The sequence below is a fragment of the Phyllostomus discolor genome, chromosome 9 (genome assembly GCF_004126475.2).
Source record: "Phyllostomus discolor isolate MPI-MPIP mPhyDis1 chromosome 9, mPhyDis1.pri.v3, whole genome shotgun sequence".
NCBI classification, from domain to species: domain Eukaryota; kingdom Metazoa; phylum Chordata; class Mammalia; order Chiroptera; family Phyllostomidae; genus Phyllostomus; species Phyllostomus discolor.
Window position 1 is genome coordinate 7,868,736 of NC_040911.2, and position 25,865 is coordinate 7,894,600.

The following is a 25,865-nucleotide window of genomic DNA, read 5'->3' on the forward strand; positions in this document are numbered from 1 at the left end:
TCTTCATCGAAGATGAAAGTCAAGCCCCACATACTGTCTCATTGTATGAATCAGGGTCCCCCAGGCCACAGACCATTATGGGTCCCTGGCCTCTTAGGAGCCTGCCCGCAAGCAAAGTTCGCCTGAGCTCCGCCTCCTAACCCCCCTGTGCCCCCAGGCTTCCATCCACAAGTGAAACTCGATGGAACCCCCCTCGCCCCCAACCTCTGCACCCCACATTCCACAGTGAAGCGAGCGAAGCTCACCTGAGTCCGGCTCCTGTGCCCCGCCTCCCATCTTCCATGAAGCTGGCCGGCCTGTGGTGCTAAAAAGGTCGGGGACCACCAGTATACACGAAAGGAAATCCATGAAAAGATACTACCCTCTTCTGGGGAAAAAAACCTCCACCTTATCACTCCGTCAGAATGGGGCCCCGTCAGAATCACGCGTGCCTCGTACCTACAGCACACACAGGGTCAGCCCCTCCGTGACGAAGGACCGAATGTCCAGTCACTCCCTTTCAGTCACCCAGGAGCCTCTCATTCCTTCCACAGGGACTCATTTCTATTTCTACTAGAAAAGGCATAAAAATCCAAGAACGTATATATCATCTGCCTCACCGTGGGTAGTGTAGTATAGGCCTCTTAACAAAAAATTATTCTGCACCTACTATGTACCATGCTGGATTGGGTAGTGGGTTGTAGATATAGAGAGGAAGGAAGGAAGGAAGGAAGGAAGGAAGGAAGGAAGGAAGGAAGGGAGGGAGGGAGGGAGGGAGGAAGTTATTTTTGTTCCTGAAGGCCAGACTAAGGAAACAAAATTCAGCACACAAGCAGGCCAGAATTCAGAAAAAAATGCCCTAATGTTGATGATCAAGACAGAGTTCAAGGTCTGGAACTGTAATAGCAGTACGAATGTCACACACACATGTGAGCACCTAACGTCAGTCAGGAAATAGCTAGTGGTCGGTCAGAAAACTAGAACCCCACAAAACTTAAAGAGCCTATAAACCAGAGGCATCCAACTCATTTTCACCGGGGGCCACATCAGCCTCGCTGTTGCCTTCAAAGGGCTGAAATAATTTTAGGACTGTATACATGGAACGACTCCTTAACAGTTAAGGAGTTGAAATTACATTTGGTCCTATGAAGGCAACTGTGAGGCTGATGTGGCCCCCCGTGAACATGAGTTTGACACCCCTGCCCTAAACCATTGCTGGGGTGGGGGGGGGGTGTAATAAGAGGACTAAATGGTAATGGGGAATAAATACGATAAAGATTAAATCAAAAACAAATAAGTCAATGGAAAAAAATGCAATGTTTATTTTATACAGAAAAAAACCTCAGAAATTCAGGAAGACATTTTGCAATAGACCCAGAGACCAGGACTCACTCAAGGGTCTGCACTCCCAAGCGGCTGTGGGTGCTCTTCCCAGAGCGTGGGGCTGTCCCAGGGTGCGGGGCTGTCCCAGGGCAGAGAAGCCCAGGCCCTTGTCTTCCAGAGTCTCAGCACCCAAGGCTGTATCGTCTCTGTCCCTGCTAATTGTTGTCCTAATGGGTGGACACCAGGAACACTCATACTCCAAAATAACACCTAAGATGATTCACATTTCATTTGAGATGAAGAATGCACTTGCCTCCTTTCTAAGAAGGAAGTTGTCACCAATATTTCATGCCTAACAATAATTTTATGAAAAGCAAAGCCTGCATGTTTTTAGTACCCTCTAAGTTCAATAGGGATTCAGCTAAAGTTCACCTTGAGCTGAACTGCACGTGACAAATGGAGGGTTGTCTGCGGGTTCACTGCCGTGCAGTCGTGTTATTGCAGGGGCTGCACACCAACGATCTTAAAGGCAATGCCAAGGTAGCTGCTGCAGAGGGTCCTGGACTCCGCATCCCGGGACTGATGAAGCCCATCACCGCACTGGTCTCGTTCCTCAGAGTGTGTCCTGGATTGAACAAATGGTGGCACTGGGGAAGTCATCTTTGCCGCCCCCAAACCGCACCCTCCAAATACACACCTGCACAAATGAGGCAGTCAGACCAGGGCTCAGAGGTCCTGGGGTGTTCTGCTGATCCCCAGAGGAAGGCATGGACAGGACGTTCATGTTAGAAGCAATTATTCTGCCCACACCACTTGCAGTGAAAGCTTTTGAATGTGGCGATGAGATAAAATTTGCTCGGAGAAGCAGAAGACAAAACAAATACAGGATCAAAAGTAAATATTTTCAAAACCCAGGGATTAGTCAGAGTGAGCCTAGTGAGTCAGAGCTCTTGAGCGCCCTCCATGGCTCAATAGGCTCACTGTGCACGCTCACTTCCAAACCCTGATGTGGGCATGGAAACCGGACGGTGAGGGCAATGCCCCTCTCTCACCAGGAATCCACTAATAGTTTAGAACCGGTGAAATAACAGCTCAGAGTCCGATATGGTGACCAAGGACAGGGTGGCCTTGATTTGGTTTCTGTTAGGGGATGCTACTACTGTTGCTGTTGGTGACGATGACAGTGGCAATGACCATGGCAGTGATATGATGGCAATGGCAAAGAAAATGGCAGCCAACATGGATCAGATGCATACACTGCTCCAGTTGCTTTAATAAATATGCATTCTGTTTATTCCCCACAACAGCTCAATAAAACAGGAACTCTTATAAAACCAACGTTTAACACAAAGAAATGGAAGCTCAGGAAGATGGAACTGACCAAGGCCATGTATCTATGTCCAAAGCCCAGATTTATATTCAGTTTGCCCAACCCTAAAGTGGGCACACAGGGGGAACGTTTAGATAGGGACAGGAATGAAATGTTTTTGTTGTTGCTAAAGTGGTTGCCTGCAATTCCCTCTGTATGTCTGGAGTCATTATTTTCCATTATAATTAGATAGTGGACCATTTCAAGGAGTAGTCACCAGTATAATGTCAGAAGTGATATTAGAGGTCATTTATACAGTTTTCTTCGTTTAAGCAATAAAAACAAAATTCCAAAGAAACTAACTGCCATTCTTGAGATCACAGTTAGGTCAGGGCGGAGCTGGGACAGACACGCTAGCCTCGTGACTGTACACATGTCATTCCTTACTTTGCGTCCTTCCCTGCACAGGTTGATACTGAATGTCACCTATCGCGTTGCCCCTCAGACACTGATCTGTTGTCCTCCAAGAGCACTGACCGCACAGGCCCGGGGGTACCCACTCCCAGATGCACTTGACCTTGGCCGTCAGCACCAAGCCCAGTACTGATGGCACTGGAGTTCATGCCTAACTGATTGTGGGCATTAGACATTTCCACTTTTATATTCTCCATCGATAACTTGTCATTACATGCTTTCTCCATGCCCCCTCAATCAGTTGGTGGTTAGAACGTTGTCTACAGGATGTGCAGGAACCTTAAACTGGTCAGGTTTTGGAACACTTGCATTTTCAGACGTTGGTCTAGATGCTGAGGGTGCAAAGATAGCCACAGTGAGCGGTGCCGACAGGAAACACAGCTACGACAGAGTTAGAAGTATGAAGGAGCCTCCCCAAGCTCTCTGGGAGGACAGCTTGTGGCATGAGCATGGCTCTGTGTATCAGTGTCTTTCCTCTCCTCCTGCACAAATACTAATAAGCAAGAAGAAGACAAGAAGAAGGAGGTGGAGGAGAGGAGGAAGAGAGGAAGGAGAAAGAGAAGAAGAAAAATATCTCTGTAAATTCCCTTTTCCATGAAGTTAGAAGGCAGGTATAATTGATGGTCTCATAATTCATACAAAGGCTGTGTGGGGCTCAGAGCCAGTCACCCAAACACGTGCTTCTGTGGTGTGTGGATTGTTATGAGCTAAAGGCAACTGTAACCTTGGGCTCAGGAGAAACTTCTGTCCTCCCTTGGCTGCCGGGGAGGATTTGAACTGGGGGCCTTCCAGTCATGGGACATCATCAGAGACAACTTCTTTCTGCCTGTCTGTAAGACGGGACCATTTTCTACCTACTAAGCATCTGCTCTTCTTATCATCTTGTATTGACCCTTCGAAGCCCCACCGTACCTCATCCCTAGCTCAGGATGTCTTAGAACCCCCTGTTCCCTTCCTGTCCTGAACCTGTCCTGTGTGGGGTGTCCTTGACCCTCTCATGTATGCAGGGTTCCCACATATGTGTATGTATTAAATTTGGTTATTCACTACTCTGTCTCAGGTCTATTTGATGCTGAGCCCCGCTGTGAGAACCTTGAGGGCAGGGGAAAGCTTGTCCCTCCCCCACAGCTGAGGCTGCGCAGAAGGCCCTGAAGTGAGTAAGGAGAAAAGCAAGGGGGTTGACCAGAAGGCTCTGCAGCCACAGATTTCACAGGGTCTCAGCAAAAACACACTTCTCACAGGAAACAGCCTCTCCCTAAACACAGAAAACAGCACAGTTTCTCTGGAAATAACTGGCCTGGGGCATGGGCAGTCCGGGCCAGCAGCAGGAAGCTGGAGAGCACAGAGGATGTGAGTCACCGGGGAATCACAGAGCCTTCCAGCTTCTGCCGTGATGAAGAAAGCTGGAAGGAGTGTTAATTCTATCCTTACGGGAAAAAAAAAGAAAAAAAGAAAAACCTTGATAACACACAAATTCTTAAGCCCATCACAAAGCTGTGGGTGCAAGGCCACCACCCAGCCTGAAACCTAAGGAAAGACAATTGTCCCCAAGAAGAGAGACAGGACTCCAGCACTCACTGGCCTGGAGCAGAACGTGGGAGGAAGACAGGGACCCAGCCAAGTGCTGAAGGCCAAGCGTGGGCTGCAGTGGGGCATATAACCCCTAGGAGTCTCAGACTCAGAGGAAATTTAGACCCACAGAGGTCTGTGAGTGTACACAAGAGCCACATTGGGCTGGCTGGCAAGGAAGCCCTTGAGCTCCCTCCCTTGGCACCTGCGGGGAAGTACAAACCAAGCAAAAGGGTCTTGACCAGACACAAAAATGCCGCTCAGCTGAGCCCAAACCCTAACTGCAATCAAGGCCTCCTGGAGCTCCGAAGCCAGGCGCCCTGCCATGCCCTCCCCAGAAAGCCTCATTATGTCACTAATCAATCTCTTCACCCCTCCTTGGTGCGTGTGTGGTACCACCAGTCTATCCCTTCCATCTCCGTGGGATGACCACAACATCCCATTATAGGACATCGATTCTTAATGCAATAAACACATGATGTATCACAGAAGGTATCCTTGAGATCTATTTAATCATATTAACCAATGTCACCCCAATAAATCTAATTAAAAAGTAAAAACTCACTGTAAGTGTAACGACACACTTAGGTTAGAATGTAAGGATAGAAAAAGACATTCCATGCCCACACTAGTCATATGAAAGCCTGAGCGGTTATATTATCAGACAAATCAAATCTCAGGAAGGCCCATATTCAGGGATGGGAAGACACAGAGGTCAGTAGGGGCACAGGGGAGCCAGAAACAGACCCACACATGAGTCTGCCACAAAGTCCCCAGGGCGATTAGTTCATCGAGGGAAGAATGGTCCTTTTCAACAGATGATGCTGGAACCACTGAATGGCCGCATGGGAATGACCGAATTATTGTTGAAGGCTTGAGCCCCAAGCCTTACTCAACAATAATTTACTAAAAATAAGTCATAGGTCTAAATGTAAACATTAGTGCCATAAATGTTCTAAAAGAAGGGCTTAGCAAACTTGAGATATGCAAAAAAGTTTCAAATAAGACAGAGAAAACACAGAAACCATAAAAGAAAAAAATTAATGAATGGGACTCTGTTAAAATTTAAAACTGCTTAATGACCCCAAAATTAAGTTCATAAAGCTGACACAGAATGTTTATTCAGAATATATCAAAAACAATTACAACTCAATCATAAGAAAACACTTGAATAAAAATGGGCAAAAATATTGAATAGATACTTCAAAAAAGGTACACATACAAGTTTTTGTATGTGTATCTTTTGTTTGTACACACACAAAAGGTATGAGTATGGACAGCATGCACGTGAAAAGACTCTCACCACCACCAGCCACAACGGAAACGCATAAATTAAAGCCACAATGGAGGGCAACTTCACACCCACTAGAATGGGTGTGGCAAAGAACACCAGCCACACCAGCCACTGGTGAGGCTGCCGAGCACCTGGAATGCTCCTGGGTTGCTCATAAGAGTGGAACACGGCACAGCCACATTGCAGCACATTTTGGCAGTTCCATATAACTTTCACCATATCATAGGACCGAGCAACGCCCCCCCAGGTGCCTGCCCAAGAGAAATGAAAATGTGTATCCACACAAAGACATACACACCCAAATATGCATCATAGTATTATGTGTAGTAGCCAAACACTGGAACAACATAAATGCCCATCCATGGGTAAATAGATAAACAAAATGTGGCTTGTCCATACAACGGAATACTGTCAATAGGAAGTAACGAACTACTGATATCCCAACAACACTGACGATCTCGGTGCTCATCCAAAAAAGCTAGACACAAAAGAGAACATAGGATACAGATGCATTCGAATGCAACCCTGGAAATGACAAATCTACCCTGTAGTGACTAAAGGCAGGTCAGCGGTTGCACGAGCTGGGGCTGTGTGGAGTGGTTGACAGGGAAACAGAACAAGAGAACCTTGGCGGGTGATGAAAATGTTCTGTATGTTGGGTGTGGTGGTTTTTGCACAGGTGTACACATTTATCAAAACTCATCAAGTTCACCCTGGCCTGTGTGGCTCAGCTGGTTGCACATTGTCCCGCAAACCAAAACGTCAAAGATTCCATTCCCAGTCAGGGCACTGCCCAAACTGCGGTTCGGTGCCCAGTCAGGGCGTGTGCGGGAGGAAACTGATTCTCAGAATGATGTTTTCCTCCCTCCCTTTCTCCCTCCCTTCTCCTCTCTCTGGAATCCATGTTTAAAAAGAAAAAATAATAATTTTAAACTCATCAAGTTCTAGGATTAAAGTGAGCACATCTTGTTTTATGATCGCACTGATTTCACATTATCAAGATGCTTATGCAATTGACAATGAACACTCCACTCTGTTAGAATAGAGGGTAAAAACATGGGCGCCCTCTCTGACTGGTATATTGCTTCACTTCATTCTGGCTTTTGAGTTTTAATTTACATTCCGCCTGTGTGTTTCTAAATTCTCTTTCCTATGTGCAGTTTGCTATACTATTTGCTAAGAAAGGAAAAAAATTACACATGAGTTGAGTCAATTATTGTTTTATTTTACTTGTGCATTATCATCGGCCAAAATATTAGAACTGGAGGGACTCCCAAAATCACTATTCCATAGCCTTTACCAACAAGGCTATTTCTTTCATTTGTGCATAAAACTACAAGTCATTAATTTACCTTCAGAAGAAATCAATGGTATATTACAGTGAGCCTTGATTTAAGTCATTTTACACGTAACACAAACAAAAGGACATTTCACTTTGAAAGAAAATTATAAACACACACACACACACACACACCCAGTGCAAACATTAAGTCATCGATTTGGTGGTAATATTGGAATGCAAGCAAGAAAAGCAACATTTTTTTTAAAGAATGGGCTATTTCCATAGTCGTATCAACACTCCCGCGCTGGTTTCCTGCCAAGCCAGTGACCGGCCTAAGGAGAGGAAAATCGGCCGAAGAAGAGGACGCCGTTGGACGCGTTGTGCCTGATGAGGAACAGGAACGGGTGATCGCAGTGGACGGTTTCATAGCTGGGCCCTGCGGACACCCCATAGCTCACCCCGGTGGCCGCAGTGGCCTCAGTCCCTTCCTCCGTCACCACCACAGAGGACCTGTGCAAGAACTTCTGGGCACTCAGCCCTGAGAGGGGGGACATTCCCGAATAGTCTGCCTGGTGCTCGTTGAAGGCCTCCCCCATCCCCAAGGCGGCCAGCGGCGCCTTCAGGTCGTAACTGTCTTCCAGGGCAAACCGCGGCAGGTGCAGGTCCACCAGCCTCCGCGCCATCTGCCCCGGCCTCGTCCACTCTTCCAGCTCCTCGGGACTGACTTCGTCTACGATCTGTTAAGAAAAAGGGGGGGGGGGGGGGGGGGGGGAATGGCACGATTATCAACAAAAGTTCGGGAGAGTGTAACACAGACTTGCATCGGTCAGAAATCAGGAATTTCAGTGACAAAAGCAGAAAGTTCATTTTCACCAGACCTGTCTTTCTGCAGCAGGCACTTGCCTTGTATTTCTCTATTTGAATGAACTGGGCATATATGAAAAGTCAATAGCATTTAGAGAATTTTTAAAGATGAAAAATGTAACTTCTCCTACATATTATTTCACAGTTCGCTATTCCCCCAATGTCTTTGTATGCAATAAATTATATATAATTTTTAAAGATAATAAAATAGGTTTGTATAAATATATAATAACATAATCAATATATTTACATATAAGAATACATATTTACGTAGTTGTAATCACAGTGAATATCTATTTTCCTTATTATAACGTAAACTTTTTACACTACTGCAGCTCTCTCCAAAATACCTTCAGACTGATAGATATTTCCATCAAATTGATCAATTTTACCCAACATTAACCCATTTTTTTACAAGTATCTAGTATGTATCACACATTAGGATTGATTGTATAGATACAAAAATAATTATCATGATGAATTTCAAACTACATGTCCTAGTATATTTAATGCAGAAATTAGTAATATGACTCAGACAATTTTTTTCTTCCGAATTATTTCTCTAGGATAGTTTCCACAACTGGGGTTTTTGAGTCAGGGCAGGAATGCTCTTAAAGTTTTCCTACACACTGCCACTTTGCTGTCCTCAAGTATTTCTGACGTGTCATGAAGGCTACTAGCTATGTCCTACAGCAACAGAACAGCATCCAGTACTACGATAGAATACATCATAGGTGCTGTACTATTAAAACACTGATGCTGTCTGTGTGTGTTATAGAGATAGAGATGGAGTATGGTATCTAGTCATTACAATACCACTGCACATTAAAACTGTGACGCCCATTTCACAGGTGGGAAAATATCGAGGTTCAAGGAAGTTAATTAGCTTCAAAGGACACAATGCTACTAAATACTTTAACAGAAAAGTGGGTGGGACTAAATCAAGGGGTACAAGATTAAGGATCCTCTGGACTTTGGTTACTGTGTGTTGATGTAGGTTCATCTTGGTTTTCAATATATATATATATATATATATATATACTATTCTTTTCTGATAAGTGAGGTTGATTATTGGGGGGGTATGCTTGTGTGGCACAGGGGTGAATGGGAAATCTCTGTATCCTCTCAATTTTGTCGTAAACCTAAAACTTTTTTAAAATTGAAGGTCTCAAGGTTTTCAGAAGATCTGAATAGCATGCAAAATTGGCTGAATATGTGCACACGTGATTTATTTTCTGGGAAAAAATGGTGCCTAGATAATCAACCATTTCTCAGAATGCAGGGCAATCTTTACCGTCCCCCATGTGACCTTAAAGGTGCATTTTAGCTCATTCCCAAATATCTTAGTGCTGGTTGTTCTCCGTAAACCTGGCGTCGTTGATGGCTCCTCGTTAGACATCCTGAGCAGACTCGGAAATATTTCCATGGGGCGCTGCCAGACCCTGCTCCAAATCAGAAGCCCCCTGTGCAGGCCCACCCACAACAAGCTCTGAGACGCAGAGCCTCCGAAAATGACAGCAAGAACGGGGAGAGTCGAGGCCTTACCTTCTCCAGGCCGTCGATGTCATTGGGCAGCAGCACGAACAGGCTTAGTTCGCTGCTCCTATAGGGAATGCCCAGAATCTTGGCCTGCAGGTCCTCCAGGAAAGCGAAGCTAAAGGTGTGGCGCTGGGTCATCATCAGCACCGGTTTACTCGTGTCCTGCAACAAGTGAGCAGAGCACAGCACGTCAAAAGGGGCCTAAGACGACCAGGCGCGCTCACCAAAATCATGCGCTCCACCTAAACCGTGCTAATGCTCAGAGCCTCCCACTCAGCATCTGCTGTCCGCCCCACCATGCAGCGACTGAAGTCCGCTGCCAGAATTTGCATTCCGTGTATAAGCACGCCCCAGGTAGAAAGGACCATACCTTATCTAGCCAGAATTCCTCCTCTTTGGTATGTTCTTCCTTAAACTCCCTGTCCCACTGCCCTTTAAAATACACGGCGTTGACCAGCACCAGCTTGATGGAGCTGCTCAGAGCAGCATCTGGAAACAGGTCCTTGATTTTTTCTGCAAACAAACAACCACCACCACCAAGTTGGCCCGTTGTGGAAATTACACGCGATATGCATGGTAGACATGACTATGTCTACCATATGGGTGGACTTCACTGGTCACCAAAGCCTCAGCCAGCTCAGCACCGGCAGGCCCCACCCACAAAGGCTTCACGGGGCGTCCTCACTGCCCACTGCCTACGTATCCCATGGGATGGCTTGGGGTGTGAAGGTTCCAGAGCTCAGGCTCTGAGATCAGATGGCCTCTGTGAGCATCCCCTTTGCGTCTTATCAGCAGAGGAACCTTGGGCAAGTTATTTAAGCTCTCTGTGCCTCAGTTTCCACATCTGTAGAACAGGAATGAAACCTGCCGATAGGGTTGTCGAAGAAAGTAAGTGATCTAATACGTGAACAGAATGTAGATCACTAGCCACCTCCCAATAAAGCACTCGGCAGAGGTTAGCTCTTACTATTTTTACCCACTCCACAGAGTTGCCACCGGAGATTTCCAGATTCTTATTTTATTGGAAAAGGAACTGATGTTTTTGTCTCTGGGTTCAGCCCATCTCGCACTAAACCCTAAAGCATGCTGCCTTAAACTAACTCTTGACATTTTTTTTCCTGCTTTCTTTCCACTGCTTTTCCTTTGGACTAACTATGAATAAAAATGCATTCTGAAATAACAGACGTCTTCTGGATAACTAGAATGAAAAGTGTAATCTTAAACTCTAACACTAAAGTACCAGCTATCACCCTCCCCCAGAGAGTACTTGCTTATTTCCTCTCCTCCCTGGGGTTTCTTGTGTGTTGGGCTCATACTAGGTAGGAAATGGGGAGGGGGGAGGCAGGGAGGCTTGGTCAAGTTCTCTGCTGTGCATGGGGCTGCAAGTTATCAGTCCCACATGTTGCTCCAACAGCCCTAGGCAGGCCCAGCTGTAGGTAACAAAAGTAGCTCTTGATGGGAGAGCCGAATGTCTCTCACTTGACAAAGAGGAAGGAAACCCTCTATGACATTTCCACTGAAGGACCCAGACTCGGAAAGAAAGGGTCTGATATTAAGAAAAGGATGTGAACCCCAGAAAGACGTGAGCCCAGTTTTAGGAGCCTCAAGGTATCACGATCCACAACCACATGTAAATAATTCTCCACCAAGTGCTCCCATGTTCCAGGACCCCCTCCCCAGTTTTCTCCACTATTTGCAGGGCCTTCCCCCACTCCTCACGCCCCAGCTGCCTTTTCAACCCTGAAAAACCCCTACCAAGGCTCCTCCCGGAGCTTGTCCCCCCCACCCACACACCCCACGCAGCACCAAGCTCAGGGCTTCACTCACAGCGGGCGCTCAAGAAGCATTTTTATGATGAACGACCCATCCATACTCTACCATGTGTTTGGCTTTCAACCCAGGAATTAATCTTCTTTCGACTTTCATCTGCCGCATTTATAAAATCAACAGGTTCCAGAGAAGCATGGTAATATTTTTCAACATAATCTAAGTATTTCTTTAGGAGAAACGGGGAAGGAATAGAAAGAGGGTGAATTTCCATTTATCCATTGCCAACATCTCTAAGTAAGTTTAGCAGTACATCAAGATCACTAACGTGGTAAGCAGGGGTTTTGAGGATCGGGGCAAATCATTTTGACTATTTCCATGCACATGTTGAGGCAGGTACAGGAGGGTTAAAGCAAAAAATCAGAATTCAACTTCCAAGATTAAAAAGGAGCTCTCAAAGGGCCTGGATGTCGGAAAAGCAGGCAGTGGGGACAGCAAGGGATCCAGGCCAGGCCAGGCAGCCCACATAGGCCACATGTCTCCAGGACCCACAGTCCCAACAGGGCCATCGGTCACTCACAAGTACCTCTCTGAGGCGGTGGACACGGCAAAACTTACTTGAAGGAAAAGGTATGTCTTTTCTCCAAACAACCTGTTGGCTATTTTCAGTTCATGATTATTAGTGACTTTGCTTATTTCACTCAGAAACATTTGGAATTGGTGGTGTATCTCTTCTGTCTTCTCAATCTTCAAAATCAAAACAGAAACTCAGTGAGTTATCTGAACAAAAGCAAACCCAGATTCTGCCCCAGGAAGACACGGTTGCTGGCTCCTTTCGTCAGCTTGGCAGCCTTGAGGATGGCCAGTAAGGTTAGCGTGGCCCCTGATGTCAGGGGCTTTGACACAAATCAGATGATAATGTAAGCCACAAGCAACCCCAGCTCTACACAGAAGCCCGCTCCTGCGCCCAACAACACAGATCTGGTTTTCTAGTTCGGGTTGCACTTTTCGTCTCAAATGTAATTGCCCACTACATGTCTCATATGCTTCCTTTTAGCTTCTCACAATGCTGAGCACCTGAGGAAAGGAGGTGATTCCTTAGACGGCTTCTATCCCCTTCAGGTTTAGCAACATCTGTTCAAGGCAGTGGGTTTTTAAAAAGTGACTGGGACAACTGTAACACCATAATCAGTATGATAAAAAAATTAATTTAAAAAAAAAATGACTCCAGAATCTGCAGTACCACAGACAGACACCAGGGGGGAGATCCTGAGTAGACACCGCAAACTTCTTCAATTAGATGACACGCACACAAGCCCAGAGCAAATGCACTCCCAGAAAGCACTTAAGATATCCCCACCTGGTTTGAGGAAAGCATCCAAGAGGTTTCGGAAAAGGGGGCTTACGGAGTGAAATAACCATTCTTCCTCTAGACTTCCCCAGCCCGCTGTTTTTCCCTAGATCCTCTGCATGGGCTGAGCTGCCATCCCAGTTTCCGGCTTCTGAGTTGGTCAACCCAGTGATCCACTCTCCAGGTCTTCTACCCTGTTGCTGGTATTTCTCCCGGTTAAAAAGTAGCAACTGCTGACAAACAAGGACCAGTTCGGTTCTCAACGGGTTTTTCCAACAATTACAACCAACTTTTACTGAAGTCCCTAGTTGGCTCATCCCCCTAAGTGTGTAGACAAACCCTAATTGCTTGCAGCTCCTCATTCCAAAACTGGAAATCGAGGCCAGAATTAAGTTGTATAATGGTGATTTGAAATGCAATAGAGTTTTAATTTTTTTTTAAAAAATACATCTTCAAAATCTCTAGTCAGCCTGCTTCTAAAAAGGTTTTCCTGTATGACTGAGTTTCCAAACACCGAAGTGCCAAAGAAATGAGGAAACATGACTCAATCAAAGGAAGAAGTTAAATCAACAACCTAAGTGTACATCTCAAATTTCTAGAAATATACAACTGGCCAAGACTGAATGATGAAGAAAAGTGAACAGATATAACTAGTAAGAAGACTGAATCCATAATCAAAACCCTCTGATAAAGAAAAGTCCAGAACCAGTTATAGCTTCATTGGAGAATTTTACCAAATATTTAAAGTCTTCCAAAGACTTGAAGAGGAGGGATCACTACAAAGCTCATTCCACGTGACCAGCATAACCATAACACCAAAACCACACAAAGACATAAGAGGAGAAAACCAGGCACCAATACTCAATGGATGTTGATTCAAAAATCCTCAAAAAAAATACTAGCAAATCAAGTTCAACAGCACATTAAAAGGGTTATACATCATAACCAAGTAGGATTTACACCTGGAATGCAAGGATGGTTTAACTTATGGAACTCAATCAGTATAATACAATACATTAACATTAAAAAAACAAAACTGACATGATGCCCATCTCAACTGATGTAGAAAAATCATTTGACAAAATTCAACACCCTTTCATGATAAAAGCGCCCAACAAACTAGAAATAGAAGAAACCAACCTCAACATAATAAAAGTCATATATGTAAAGCCCACAGATAATATCACACTCAATGATGAAAGGAAAGCTTTTCTTCTAAGATCAGGCAAAGATGTTGACTCTCACCACTACTATTTGACATATTCAACATAATACTGGAAGTCCTACCCATAGCAACTGGGGAAGAAAATAACATAAGAGAAATGCAGTCAAGGTGACAGTATAGAAAGACATGGCTCACCTCTTCGCACAACCATATCAAAATTACAACTAAAATATGGAACAACCATCACTCAGAACCATCAGAAATGAGTTGAATGGAAGTCTGACAACTACTGAATGAAAGAAACCACACCCATCCAGCCACAGAACAGGCTGGTCCCTCGCCCACATGTGGTGGATAAAAATTCGGAAGGCCTATCTCGGGAGCAAGGGGTAACAGCCATACACCAGGCCCCCCGGCTCAGGATTCCAGTGCCAGGAAGGTAAGTCCCCACAACTTCTGGGTGCAAACACCAGCAGGGATTGAGTCAGTGGAAGAAACTACTGGAACTCCGAGCAGTTCCTCATAAAGAACCCACAAAGACTCACCTACTCAGACTCACTCCCACTGAGTTCCAGCACTGGGGTAGCAGCCTGAAAGGCAGCAGTGGTGTACAGGGAGAAACCGAAGTGTCTGACATCGAGGTGAACAGAGGCCCTTTGTCCCTTTTCTAAACCCTCCCCCACAGAGACAGCAAGCTGGTGCCACGTCTGAGACTCCATCAACCTGGCTAACACTATTTGACTAGTCTTGGAGATCCCCGGAGACTCCACCTCACCCAACTTATGAGCCCACCCATGCTGCTCTCCTATATGAATGGCTGGTCCTGGCGCTTGTTTCCCAACTTCCTAAATCCTATCAAACAAGCAACAGCCAGCCTCAGTGAGCCCCAGGCCCAGCACTAGCAGCAGCCAGCTTATATCCACAGCTTAGCTTCGCCTGGGAATCTCCAAGCCCAGCACGAGTAGCAGCTATCTCAGATTGCTTTATAGCCCAGGCAAACTGGCCCTGGGCAAAACACAGATTGGGGCTGAACTTGGCCTGCACCATCTGGGAAACCCCAGGGCCAGCGCACCCACTGGACAGCCACAGACCACATCAGAGCACTACCATCCTGTCTGTCTATAGCTGATCCTCCACAGAGGACAGAGATTGGTGATCAGTGGTCACAGCCAGTCCTTGCAGTTGACTGGCCTGGGCAAATCCCTCCCATTGATCTGCCAACAGCAACCAAGGTTCAACTACAAGAGGAGGGTGTACTCATCCCGCACGAAGGGTGCACCCTGAATACCCAGCTTGGGTGATGGGGGAGATTGTGTCACTGGACCCTACAGGGCACCTACTACATTGGGGCACAATAGCAAGACACAGAGTCAAAGCAGCTCTACCTAATACATAAAAACAAACACAGAGAGGCTGCCAAAACGCGAAGACAAAGAAACATGACCCAAATGAAAGAACAGATCAAAACTCCAGAAAAAGAGCTAAATGAAATGGAGATAAGCAATCTATCAGATGCAGAGTTCAAAACACTGGTTATAAGGATGTTCAAGGAACTTGGTGAGGGCCTCAGCTGCACAAAAAAGATCTAGTGCGAAACAAAGAATTCACTTAGAACAGTAGAGTGGATGAAGCCGAGAAATCAAATCAATGATTTGGAGCACAAGGAAGTGAAAAACAATCAATCAGAACAACAAGAAGAAAAAGGAATCTAAAAAAATAAGGATAGTATAAAGCAGCCTTTGGGACAACTTCCAGAGGTCCAACAGTCACTTGATAGAGGTGCCAGAAGGAGAAGAAAAAGAGCAAGAAATTGGAAATCTATTTGAAAAAATAATGTAAGGAAACTTCCCTAACTTGGTGAAGGAAACAGACATGCAAGTCCAGGAAACACAGACTCGCAAACAAGATGGAGGCAAAGAGGCCCACACCAAGACACATCATAATTAAAATGCCAAAGTTTAAAGGTAAAGAGAGAATTGTAAAAGCAGCAAGAGAAAAGAAGTTAGTTACCTAGAGGGGAGTTCCCATAAGACTGTCAGCTGATTTCTGAAAAGAAACTTTGTAGACTAGAAGGGATTGGCAAAAAAATAGTCAAAGTCATGAGAAGCAGAGACCTACAGCCAAGATTGCTCTACCCAGCAAAGCTGTCATTTAGAATCGAAGGGCAGATAAAGAGCTTCCCAGACAAGAAAAAAACAAAGGAGTTCATCCTCACCAAACCATTATTATATGAAATGTTAAAGGGACTTATTTAAGAAAAAGAAGACCAAAACTACGAACAACAAAATGACAAAAAATACAAATCTATCAACAATTGAATCTAAAAACACAAACTAAGCAAACAAGAACAGAGACAGAGTCATGGGTACAGAGAGCATTTTGATGGTTGCCAGATGGGAGGCAGGTGGGGGAGAATGGGCGAAGAGGTGAGGGGATCCAGAAGTACAAATAGGTAGCTACAGAACAGCCATGAAGATGTAAAGTACAGTATAGGAAATGGAGTAGCCAGAGAACGTATACGTATGACCCATGGACGTGAACAATAATGAGGGGATTGCCTGAGGGAGTGGGGGATTCTGGGTGGGGGGGGGGGGGCAATGGGGGAAAAGTCAGGACAACTATAATAGCATAATCAATTAAATATAATTTTAAAAAAGAGAAATGCAAATTAAAAATAAAAGAAGTAAAATAATGTCTACTCACAGATGACATGATCTTATATGTAAAAAGCCTTAAAGATTCCACAAAAATATGTTATTACTAACAAATTAATTCCAGCAAAGTTGCAGAATACAAAATCTACATTCAAAATCTCTTACATCTCTATACATTAACAATGACCAATCCAAAGAAGAAAATAATCCCATTTACTAAAGTATCAAAAAGGATAAAATAAGCCCTGGCTGGTGTAGCTCAGTGGATTGAGTGCGGGCTGGGAACCAAAGTGTCCCAGGTTCGATTCCCAGCCAGGGTACATTCCTGGGTTGCAGGCCATAACCCCCAGCAACCGCACATTGATGTTTCTCTCTCTCTCTCTCTCTCTCTCTCTCTCTCTATCTCTATCTCTATCTCTATCTCCCTTCCCTCCTTTCCCTCCCTAAAAATAAATAAATAAAATCTTAAAAAAAAACTCTTAAAAAAAAGGGTAAAATACTTATGCATAACTTAACTGAGGAGGTGAAACATTTGTACACTGAAAACTATAAAAAATTGCTTTTAAAAATTAACAATACAGATAAATGGAAAGATATCCCATACTAATGATTGGAGGATGTCATATAGTTAAAATATTTGTACTACCCAAAGTGCTGTGTAGTCACAACACAATCCCTATCAAAATTCCAATGGCATTTTTTAAAGAAATGGGGGAAAATCCTAAAATTCATATGAAATCTCTAGGGACCCCAAGTAGCCAGAGCAATCTGGAAAATAAAGAACAAAGTTGGAGGTCTCACATTTCTTGACTTCAAAACATACTACAAAGCATTCATAAGCAAAATGATGTGGTACTGGCATAAAGAAAGCTATATCAAACAATGGAAATAATACATAGCCCAGAAATAAACCCTTACTTAAATGACCAATTAATTTTCAACAAGGGTGCCAAGACTACACAATGAGAAAAAAAAAACATCTATTCAACAAAAGGTGCTTGGAAAATCTAATATCCACATGCAAAAGAATGAAGTTGGACCTTTACCTTACACCATGTACAAAAAAAACCCCACTCAGAATAGTTTAAAGACCTAAAATAAGACCTACAACTATAAAACTATTCGAAGAAGAAGACAAGGGAGAAACTTTAGGAGGCTGGGTTTGGTAATGATTTCTTTGAGTATGACATCAAAAGCACAGACAGCAATAGCAAAGCTAAACAAATGGAATTATACCAAATTCAAAATCTGCTCATCAAAGGATACAGTCAACAGAGTGGAAAGGCAAGCTGCTTAATGAAAGAAAATACTTGCAAATCATAAATTTGCTAAGGGGTTAACATTCAAAATACATAAGGAACTTCTACAACTCAACAACAACAAAAAGAACCCAATGGGAAAAAAATGGACAAAGAACTTGAATAGGCAATGCTCCAAAGAAAACATACAAAGAGCCAACAGCATATGAAAAGATGCCTGACATCACTAATCATAAGCATGCAAATCTCAAAACCACAATGAGATATCACCTCACACCCGTTAGGATAGCCGCTATCAAAAGAACAAGGAATACCAAGTGTCTACTAAGGATATAAAGAAGTTAGAACACTTGTGCACTGTTAGTGTGAATTTAAAATAATGTGGCTGTCCCAGAAAACAGTATGGAGGTTTCTCAAAACTTAAAAATAGAATTAACATATGGTCCAGCAATCATATTTCTGAGAACATATCCAAAAGAATTCAAAGCAACATCTCAAAGGGACATTTTCAAATCTACATTCATTGTAGTATCACTCACAACAGCCAAGGGCCGGAAGCAACCCAAATGACCATCAACAAATGAATGGATAAAGAAAATGTGGTTTGTACATACCAAGGAATATTATGCAGCCTTTGAAAAGGAGGAAGTGCTGTTACTTGTGTCAACATGGATGAATCTCAATGCCATTATGGTAAACAAAACAAGCTAGTCACACACACACACACACACACACACACACACAACAAATGGTGTAAGCTTCCACTCATGAAGTATCTGAAGTAGCCACAATGATAGAAACAGAAATTATCAATCAATCACCAGGCCTTGGCAGTTTTACACCCAGATTCTGAACAGAATATTAGGTGTGTGTTTCTGAATTTATACAAACTCTTCCAGAGAATAAAAAAGAGGAAACATTTCCCCCCATGGCCTAGAGATACCTTGATAACAAAACTAGAAAAGGACAGGACAAAGCACAATATCACAGATTGATCATGTTTAAGACATAAATTTTTAAAAGCCACCTGACAAAATATAACCTGATCTAATTCACTAGTGTGTATATATTTTTTAAAAATCGTGACCAAGTTGATTATCCCACAAATGCAAAATTGACTTAATGTTAGAAACTTTTAATGTAATTCATTCTGTTGACAGAGAAAAAAAAGCATTGATCACCAATAGACACAGAAAAATATATACATATGTCTATCAGTATGGAAAGATGGATGGATGAACATGGATGGCTGGCGATTGTGAGGCTGGTGGGATCTCCAGTCCCACCGCCTCCGTACAGCTGTACAAAATGGGCCTGTATCCACTGAGGGGAGGAAAAGATGTTGGTGTCATCCTTTCAGCAAATGTTGGGTGACATTTGATAAAGTGGAACATGCCTACACCCTACCTCCCAGATACATACTATGGACCAGCACTGTCTCACAGAAATAAAATGCCAGCTACCAACGTGAGCCACACATACTGTCTTAAAATTTCTAGTAGCTATGTTCTTTTTTTTTTTTTCTCTCTCAAAAAAAATGCTCTCAAACAGCTATGCTCATTGACTGGGGGACAGCGAAGCCCTGTATGACCCGACTCTACTGACAAAACCTGGAAGGAAGCCCGATTCTCCACCTGTGCACACCTGAGGACCCCAGAGAACCTGGTTGTGTGGGATGGTGGGATGAGCAGCCCGTGTGGTCGGGTGACTTGACCCCTGGCTTCGTGAGGGTCTGGGACTGGGCTGTGACAACTGTCAGGGCAGACGTGCCCTTGCTGAGAGCTCTGACCACCTCCAAATGCCAGTCCCAATCTATGAACCTAACCTCTCTCCCACGTGTGCACGCTCTGTCCCTTGAATGACAACTGTTTCAGCCCCAGAGCTGGAAGAAGCCCCAGGAACACATCAGTCCTGTGCTAATATGTTTTAAATAATACATCAGAGCAGGGGTGAGGGGCTTAACATAAAAATACAACGTAGTAACAATACCGCCTACTATTACCACCACCACCACTGGGTAAGTCACCAGCATGTTGCAGACACTCTGCTGGGCACTTTCCAAAGGCCCAGAGAAGATGAATAACTTGCCCAAAGCAGTACAGCTGTTATCTCACTGGGCCAGGATTTGAACCCCCAATCTGTTTCACTGCAAACCCATCCACTCTGCTGTAGGGACTTTTTAGCCTGTTAGCCTTCACCAGCATCCCTCGTAGTGGTTAGCATGAATCAAAGTTCAGGTCTCTTCTTAATACTCGGAGTTCATTATCATTGCACAACCCTAGTAACAGTATGTCACTGGGGTGATTATTACTGCTTAAAAATAAGTATTACCTCTTCCACACAGTTCCCCGGGGAGCCCACATGTATAAAGCAACCTTAGTGAGGGTGATCAGACTTGTCTCCCACCTCTTTCTCTTCAGCTTTGATTCCTGAGCTTTCTGCGTCTTGTTCAGAGACAAGCACCTGGAAGGGACAGAAGACATCATCACGGGGGTCAGAGCAGAGCAAACCTCCCACGGCATCAGTCAGGGGCAAGTGGACGTTTGCGAAAGACACCCCAGGGGCACACAGGTCACATCCGCCTCCTTGCAAAACCATGAGAAGCTCTGGCTGCCTTCAGAGGAGCCCAGCCTGGCTCCGCCGTGCCTGTGTTCGTCTTTGATGTGTCATTTGTACCCTCCCGGGGATTATGCAACTTGTCCCAGTAGGTACGGTTCTTCACGCTCCGGCTTTAATTAGGAGGTTGATGGCTTTGGACAGGGCCACACACCCAGCCGTCACCCAAAGGAATCTCAAGCGCCAGGGAGCGGACAGCATGGTGGAATTTAGACAGGGAAGGCGGCGTGACTGATAGACCTGAACCTGCTCCACACTCACACGCTTCCTTTGTCTCCTGGCCCACGGGGCAAGAGGAGCACGTTTTTGAATCGATTCGAGAGGGCTCACCCCAGAAAAGAGACTGTCTAAAAAGTCAGGCAGCCCACCCTACTCACCTCCCGCAGCTGGGCAGCCGTGGCCCCGCGGGCCCCCAGGAGGAGCATGCCGATGGCGGTGGAGATGCTCACGGGGGAAAAGACCACGTTGCCCTTGTGTACTTTGCTCAGCTCTTTGAAAAGATGGAACCCAAACCGAGTGGTCGCGGCGCCTAGCGACTCCATGACGATTCCAGCAAGATCCAGAACAGCAGCAACGATCAAAACTCATCCAAAATAATACTGAAGGTGAACCGTAATTGAAAGACACCATTTAAAAGAAAAAGAAAAGGAAGAAAACCTGAATGAGCAACTTTTCACTTGACTGAATTGCTTTAGGTCCAAGGAACCCTTCCGGCTTCTCTCCCTCTCCTGCACTGGTCTAGAGAAGAGGGGTTTTGAAATATTTCCACAAACGAAGCCCTGGCTGGCGTAGCTCAGTGGATTGAGCACGGGCTGAGAACCAAAGCATTGCCGGGTCGATTCCCAGTCAGGGCACATGCCTGGGTTGCAGGCCGCGGCCCCCAGCAACCGCACATTGATGTTTCTCTCTCTCTCTCTTTCTCCCTCCCTTCCCTCTCTCAAAATAAATAAATAAAATCTTAAAAAAAAAAAAAAAAGAAATATTTCCACAAACGAATCAAGTTCAGACACTGAGCTAGGCCTGGATTTGAGCTGCAGAATTCTCAGAGAGTATTTCAGACAACACCTCTGCTGACCACGCGAGTGGCTGTGAACCCTTTGGGAGGTGCTAGATGCGATGACGGCACTGGTCACGAGTGATTTCAAGGGTGCACGCCTACCTCCGAACTAGGTTGTGTCCATTAAATAGGTAAGCCTTGTATATGTCCATTATATCCCAGTAAAATGTTTTCTTGAAAAAAAAAAAAAGGGGATTTCCACCCTCTGGGTGAAAGGTCCTCGCAGCCTGCTTCTCCCCGCTCCACTTGGCCAGAGCCGAGCATCAGCCTGGTACCAACTAGCGCTTCTCGGCTCTCACGTCCCCGAGAGGCAAGATCACTGCCTTCCGTGGTTTGCTTCTCTCGTTTGCTCTCAGAACCTGCCTGCGCCTGCCTGCCCCTGCCTGCCTGCCCGCCGCCCCCTCCCTGAGGCACGCTCCGCAGGCAGGCGCAGGGCTTGCCCTCGGCGTTCGGCTCGTCCAGGTGCTGGACCTGCTGCCAGGCGAGGGGAAGGCGGAGGAGGACGCCACCGCCAACAGCGTCTGCCGCTCTGACCCTTTCAACGGACTCACAATGCAGAGGGCGGTTGGGTGCATTCCTTCCCCGAGACCCCAGCCCCCGCATGTATGAACGCTTGCCTCTGGGCTTGTTTTCCTCGGCCGCACTGATGCGTCTCTAGCCACAGATTACTCAGCAGAGCGAAAGGGCTTCCTTTTTTTTTAATGACTTTCTATATTGTTGCAAGTTTGCACCATGCGTTCACATTACTTTTGTTATCTCATCAAAAACAACATTTAGGAAGAATTAATATTTACCAAAAATATATTAGCTATCTTCTCCACCTCTAAATAGATATGTTATAATTAGTGGATAGAGGTTTTAAGAAAAAGTTTTAAAACAAGAATGAGATTCAGGCAGAATAAATTTTTTGACAGCCTACACATACTTTAGGGGGTCTTTTCGATCAAGGGCCCACCTCCCCCGAGGCATCCGACACCTGCTGTTAAAACTTCCATTTCCCCCAGGTTTCCTGGCACAGGGCCCTTGCAGGTTAACCCAGAAATGCAATGAATCAACTCACTGTCAAACAACATGTAGAAGATACAATATCATGGCCGTATAGACACTGAATTAAATGAAACCACCCCCAGGAGAGTTATGCCCAATAGAAGTTCTTCTTTCAAATCGACATTCTCAAAACACAAAATGTCTCCGGTCGGAGCGGAAGAAAGGACGTACCTGGCTCTCGGGCAGACGGAGGGAGCTGAGCACGGCCCCAGGAAGCGTGTGGAAAATGAGTAGCTGAGCTCCTTAATTTGTCTCTGGCTCGCCGCCTCTCCCTAGTCATTATCGTTTTTGCATTTCCAGTGAAACAACCTTTGGTTTCTCAATGATGATTTCCTTCATAAATCCCTCATGCAAGTTTTACAACAAAATTAGGGATGGAATTTCCTCTTTCATTCATGCGTGGCCATGAAGTTATGCACTCGGAGTTGTCAGCAATGTGCGGGGAGCTGTAGCGCGAACAGTGCACACATTAGGCAGAGAGGAAGAGAGATGAAACTTCTAACTCCTCCAAAATCCCTTAGAAGTTCTTTTGGGGATCCAGGTACAAAGAAATCTAAATTAACCAGAAAACAAAATAAGACTAAAAGCAGGAGCTCCACCCAGGACCACTGGCAGCAATAGAATGGCGAAGTTATTGTATTCTGCTGTGTATAAAAAAAAAATTTGCCCAAATTTTTGAGGGAAAAATAAGGGTGCGCATTATACATGGGTAGTACTAATTCCATATCTATATAAATGTTTTTAATTTTTTATTTATGCTATGCATTAGAAGTGTAGCTCTGGAACGCAATAACGATATCTGTATGCAAAATAATAACCTGGAATATGATCGTCAATTTTGTTTCTAAATTTAAATAAATAATTGAATGAAAATGGAAGGGTTTTTTTTGCCTGAACGTTTGGGCTAAAAAACGTGGATGCACATTACACACAGCAAAATACGGTGCATATGGTATGACCCAGGTTGCGGGGAGACCTTGAAAAGTCCTTCGACCATAATGCTGTTGGGAATCCTCTGGGGAGAGCTGGTTCTCCACCTTGGCTGCACATTAAAATTTCCTGGGGAACTTGAAAAAAGAAAGACAATGCCTGCTCCCCTCCCACGCAAAACTGAGTCAGTGTCTCTGGGATGGAAACCTACCGTCTGAATTTTTAGCAGCCCGGGTTCAGAGCCACTGGTTCCTGGCCACGTGAAGCTCTCCGTGAATGCACACTTGTTTGCCACAGGCATACAGAGCCACGTCCTGACAAGCCCAGCCTCTCTAATTACGTTAACTCTGCCGTTGTGTTATGTGGGGGGTGCCAAGCCCAGAGAAGAAAATGAAAGGAAACTATCTTGCTAGAAAAGTGGTGAGAAAAAGTCACGAGAAAAGTTGGAGCGGGCAGCTCCACACACACACACACACACACACACACACACACACACACACCAGCTCTGGTTCTCCAGCAGCCTGTTCATGAATTGTGAAATCTCCCATTTTAATTCATCCAGGAACTCAGAAGACTCATTGAGAGTCTTCTATGCACTAGACGTTGGGCTAAGCGTCAATGATTCATAAACATCCAACAAGCTCGCTGATCTCAGGAAAACAACATTACTGAAAAAAAAAAAAAACCTCAACAGGAAATTCCACCTCCCAATTCTAGTTTTTCCTGCCAACCTTATGGCGCCCCTACAGGCTCTGCTAGCTCGTCAAAAGCAGGAACACTTGGACACAGGTATAGAGGTTCGTCTTTGCCACCCAGCACTGAATCCTAGAAGAACACCGCCACTCTTCCCTCTGAGTGTCTGCCTCAGGAAGCAGCTCAGCTCAGCGATGCAGCTTCCAGGGGCTAGCTGTGTCAGTCTCAGTGCACACGGTTTGCTTCCAAAAAATGAAGACGTATTTCAATCTCTGCTCTTTAAGCAAACTCACAGCAGTGTCAATCACTTCTGCTTTCTAACTGTCACTGAGAAATATGCAAACTGAGGAGGGTTTAGAAAGAATTAGCATTGAGTTATGGAGTTACCCCCGGATGCTAATGAAATGAAAAAACAAACAAAAACTCATAGACACAGACAACAGTGTGGAAGTGACCAGGGGGAAGGGGGTGGGAGCAGCAAAGGGGAAAGGGGGTCGAATCTATGGAGACGACAGAAGATGTGACTCTGGCTGGTGGGCACACAATGCAGTACACAGATCAGGTATCAAAAATGTGCACTTGAAACCGATATAATTTTTAAAATCGATGCCTCCCAATAAATAAACTGTTTTAAAAAGAAAAGAGATGGCATGAAATCCTTGAGCTGGCAATAATGCTCTCTGTGTGTCATATCCCTATCAGTCTGCATTCTGATTCCTTTCTCCGGAACCCCAGACTCCCTGTTCCATCGCCCAGTTATGTCCATATGCCCTCAGCTTCTGTCTAAAGTATTTTCTCTCCCACCGGCTTTCACAGGGACGCCTGACACCACCACGTCCCACAGAGTCTCCACTGGGGACAGCCACTGAGACTTTGAGCTCAGGAAGCAAGGTGCCCATTGGAAGTCTCTCTCCTGCTCTTGTTTCTCCCAAGCTATTCTCCCTTCAGTCGCTTCTAAGGCCCCCTTGGCAGGCTTACAACATCTCACTGTGCCACCCTTCCCCCGACCACCGTCCCCCACCCCGTACTTGGCACATGGTCTTCCTGTCGCCCTCACCACAACCACCCCTCTGGACATCTTCACAGTGCAGGTGGGTGGCATCTCTCCATTCCCCGACCCTTGCCCCTCTCCCCTAGGGGCCCACATGCACGACCGTGCTCTGGGGGTCACCATCGCCAAGGACAGCTGCTGCTGGGGCAAACCACTGGACACCAAAATGTCCCCATCTTCTTATAGATTTCTCATCCCTGTTCTTTCTAAACCTAATTTTCAAAGGTCATCGTGACCTCCAATCATTGGGCCCCTTCCCCTTCTTCTGTTTTATCTGTGCCTCCTGGTACCAAAACTGTCCCAAAGGTAGAAAATATGTTAATGACGAGAAACTCTAAAAGTAGTTTCCATGCTCATGAGTGAGGACAGAGAATACTGAAGCTCAGTCAGAAGACTAAGGAGTTCCCCACCGCACCCCACGTTTGGTACAACGTCTGCGTGTCGGTTACTGACACCAGCTTGTAGCATTTTCCATCTGCAGGCCTATCCTGTTGTGGTGGGTGCTGCTGGGGTCCCGCCCAGAGACCCTCAACCAGTTCCTGTCGCCCGGTGCCTGATTTGCCTGGTAATTCACAGCTGCCCTCCGTCTGTGGCATGACTCTCAGCCAAGGGGTAACCACCTACCAGGGAAGCACCCAGCAC

General features: G+C 45.2%; 1 protein-coding gene across 2 annotated transcripts in view; it reads right to left on the reverse strand.

Annotated features, from left to right (window-relative positions):
• LOC114506937 (serpin B8) overlaps positions 1 to 21,198 on the reverse strand; it is a 207,608-nt gene extending 186,410 nt beyond the window's left edge. Inside the window, exons 1-7 of one of the 2 annotated variants that reach the window (XM_028524879.2) lie at positions 20,823 to 21,198; positions 20,236 to 20,292; positions 12,019 to 12,147; positions 11,512 to 11,629; positions 10,004 to 10,146; positions 9,640 to 9,795; positions 7,495 to 7,967 (exon numbers count right to left, since the gene is read on the reverse strand). In XM_028524879.2, coding sequence (XP_028380680.1) covers positions 7,563 to 7,967; positions 9,640 to 9,795; positions 10,004 to 10,146; positions 11,512 to 11,629; positions 12,019 to 12,147; positions 20,236 to 20,292; positions 20,823 to 20,987 — 1,173 coding nt within the window. In that variant the 5' untranslated portion in view covers positions 20,988 to 21,198 and the 3' untranslated portion in view covers positions 7,495 to 7,562. Of the gene's footprint in view, positions 1 to 7,494; positions 7,968 to 9,639; positions 9,796 to 10,003; positions 10,147 to 11,511; positions 11,630 to 12,018; positions 12,148 to 20,235; positions 20,293 to 20,822 lie in introns of those variants that run through there. The other variant, XM_036010166.1, reaches the window with a different exon arrangement.
• Positions 21,199 to 25,865: the final 4,667 nt, after the last annotated feature.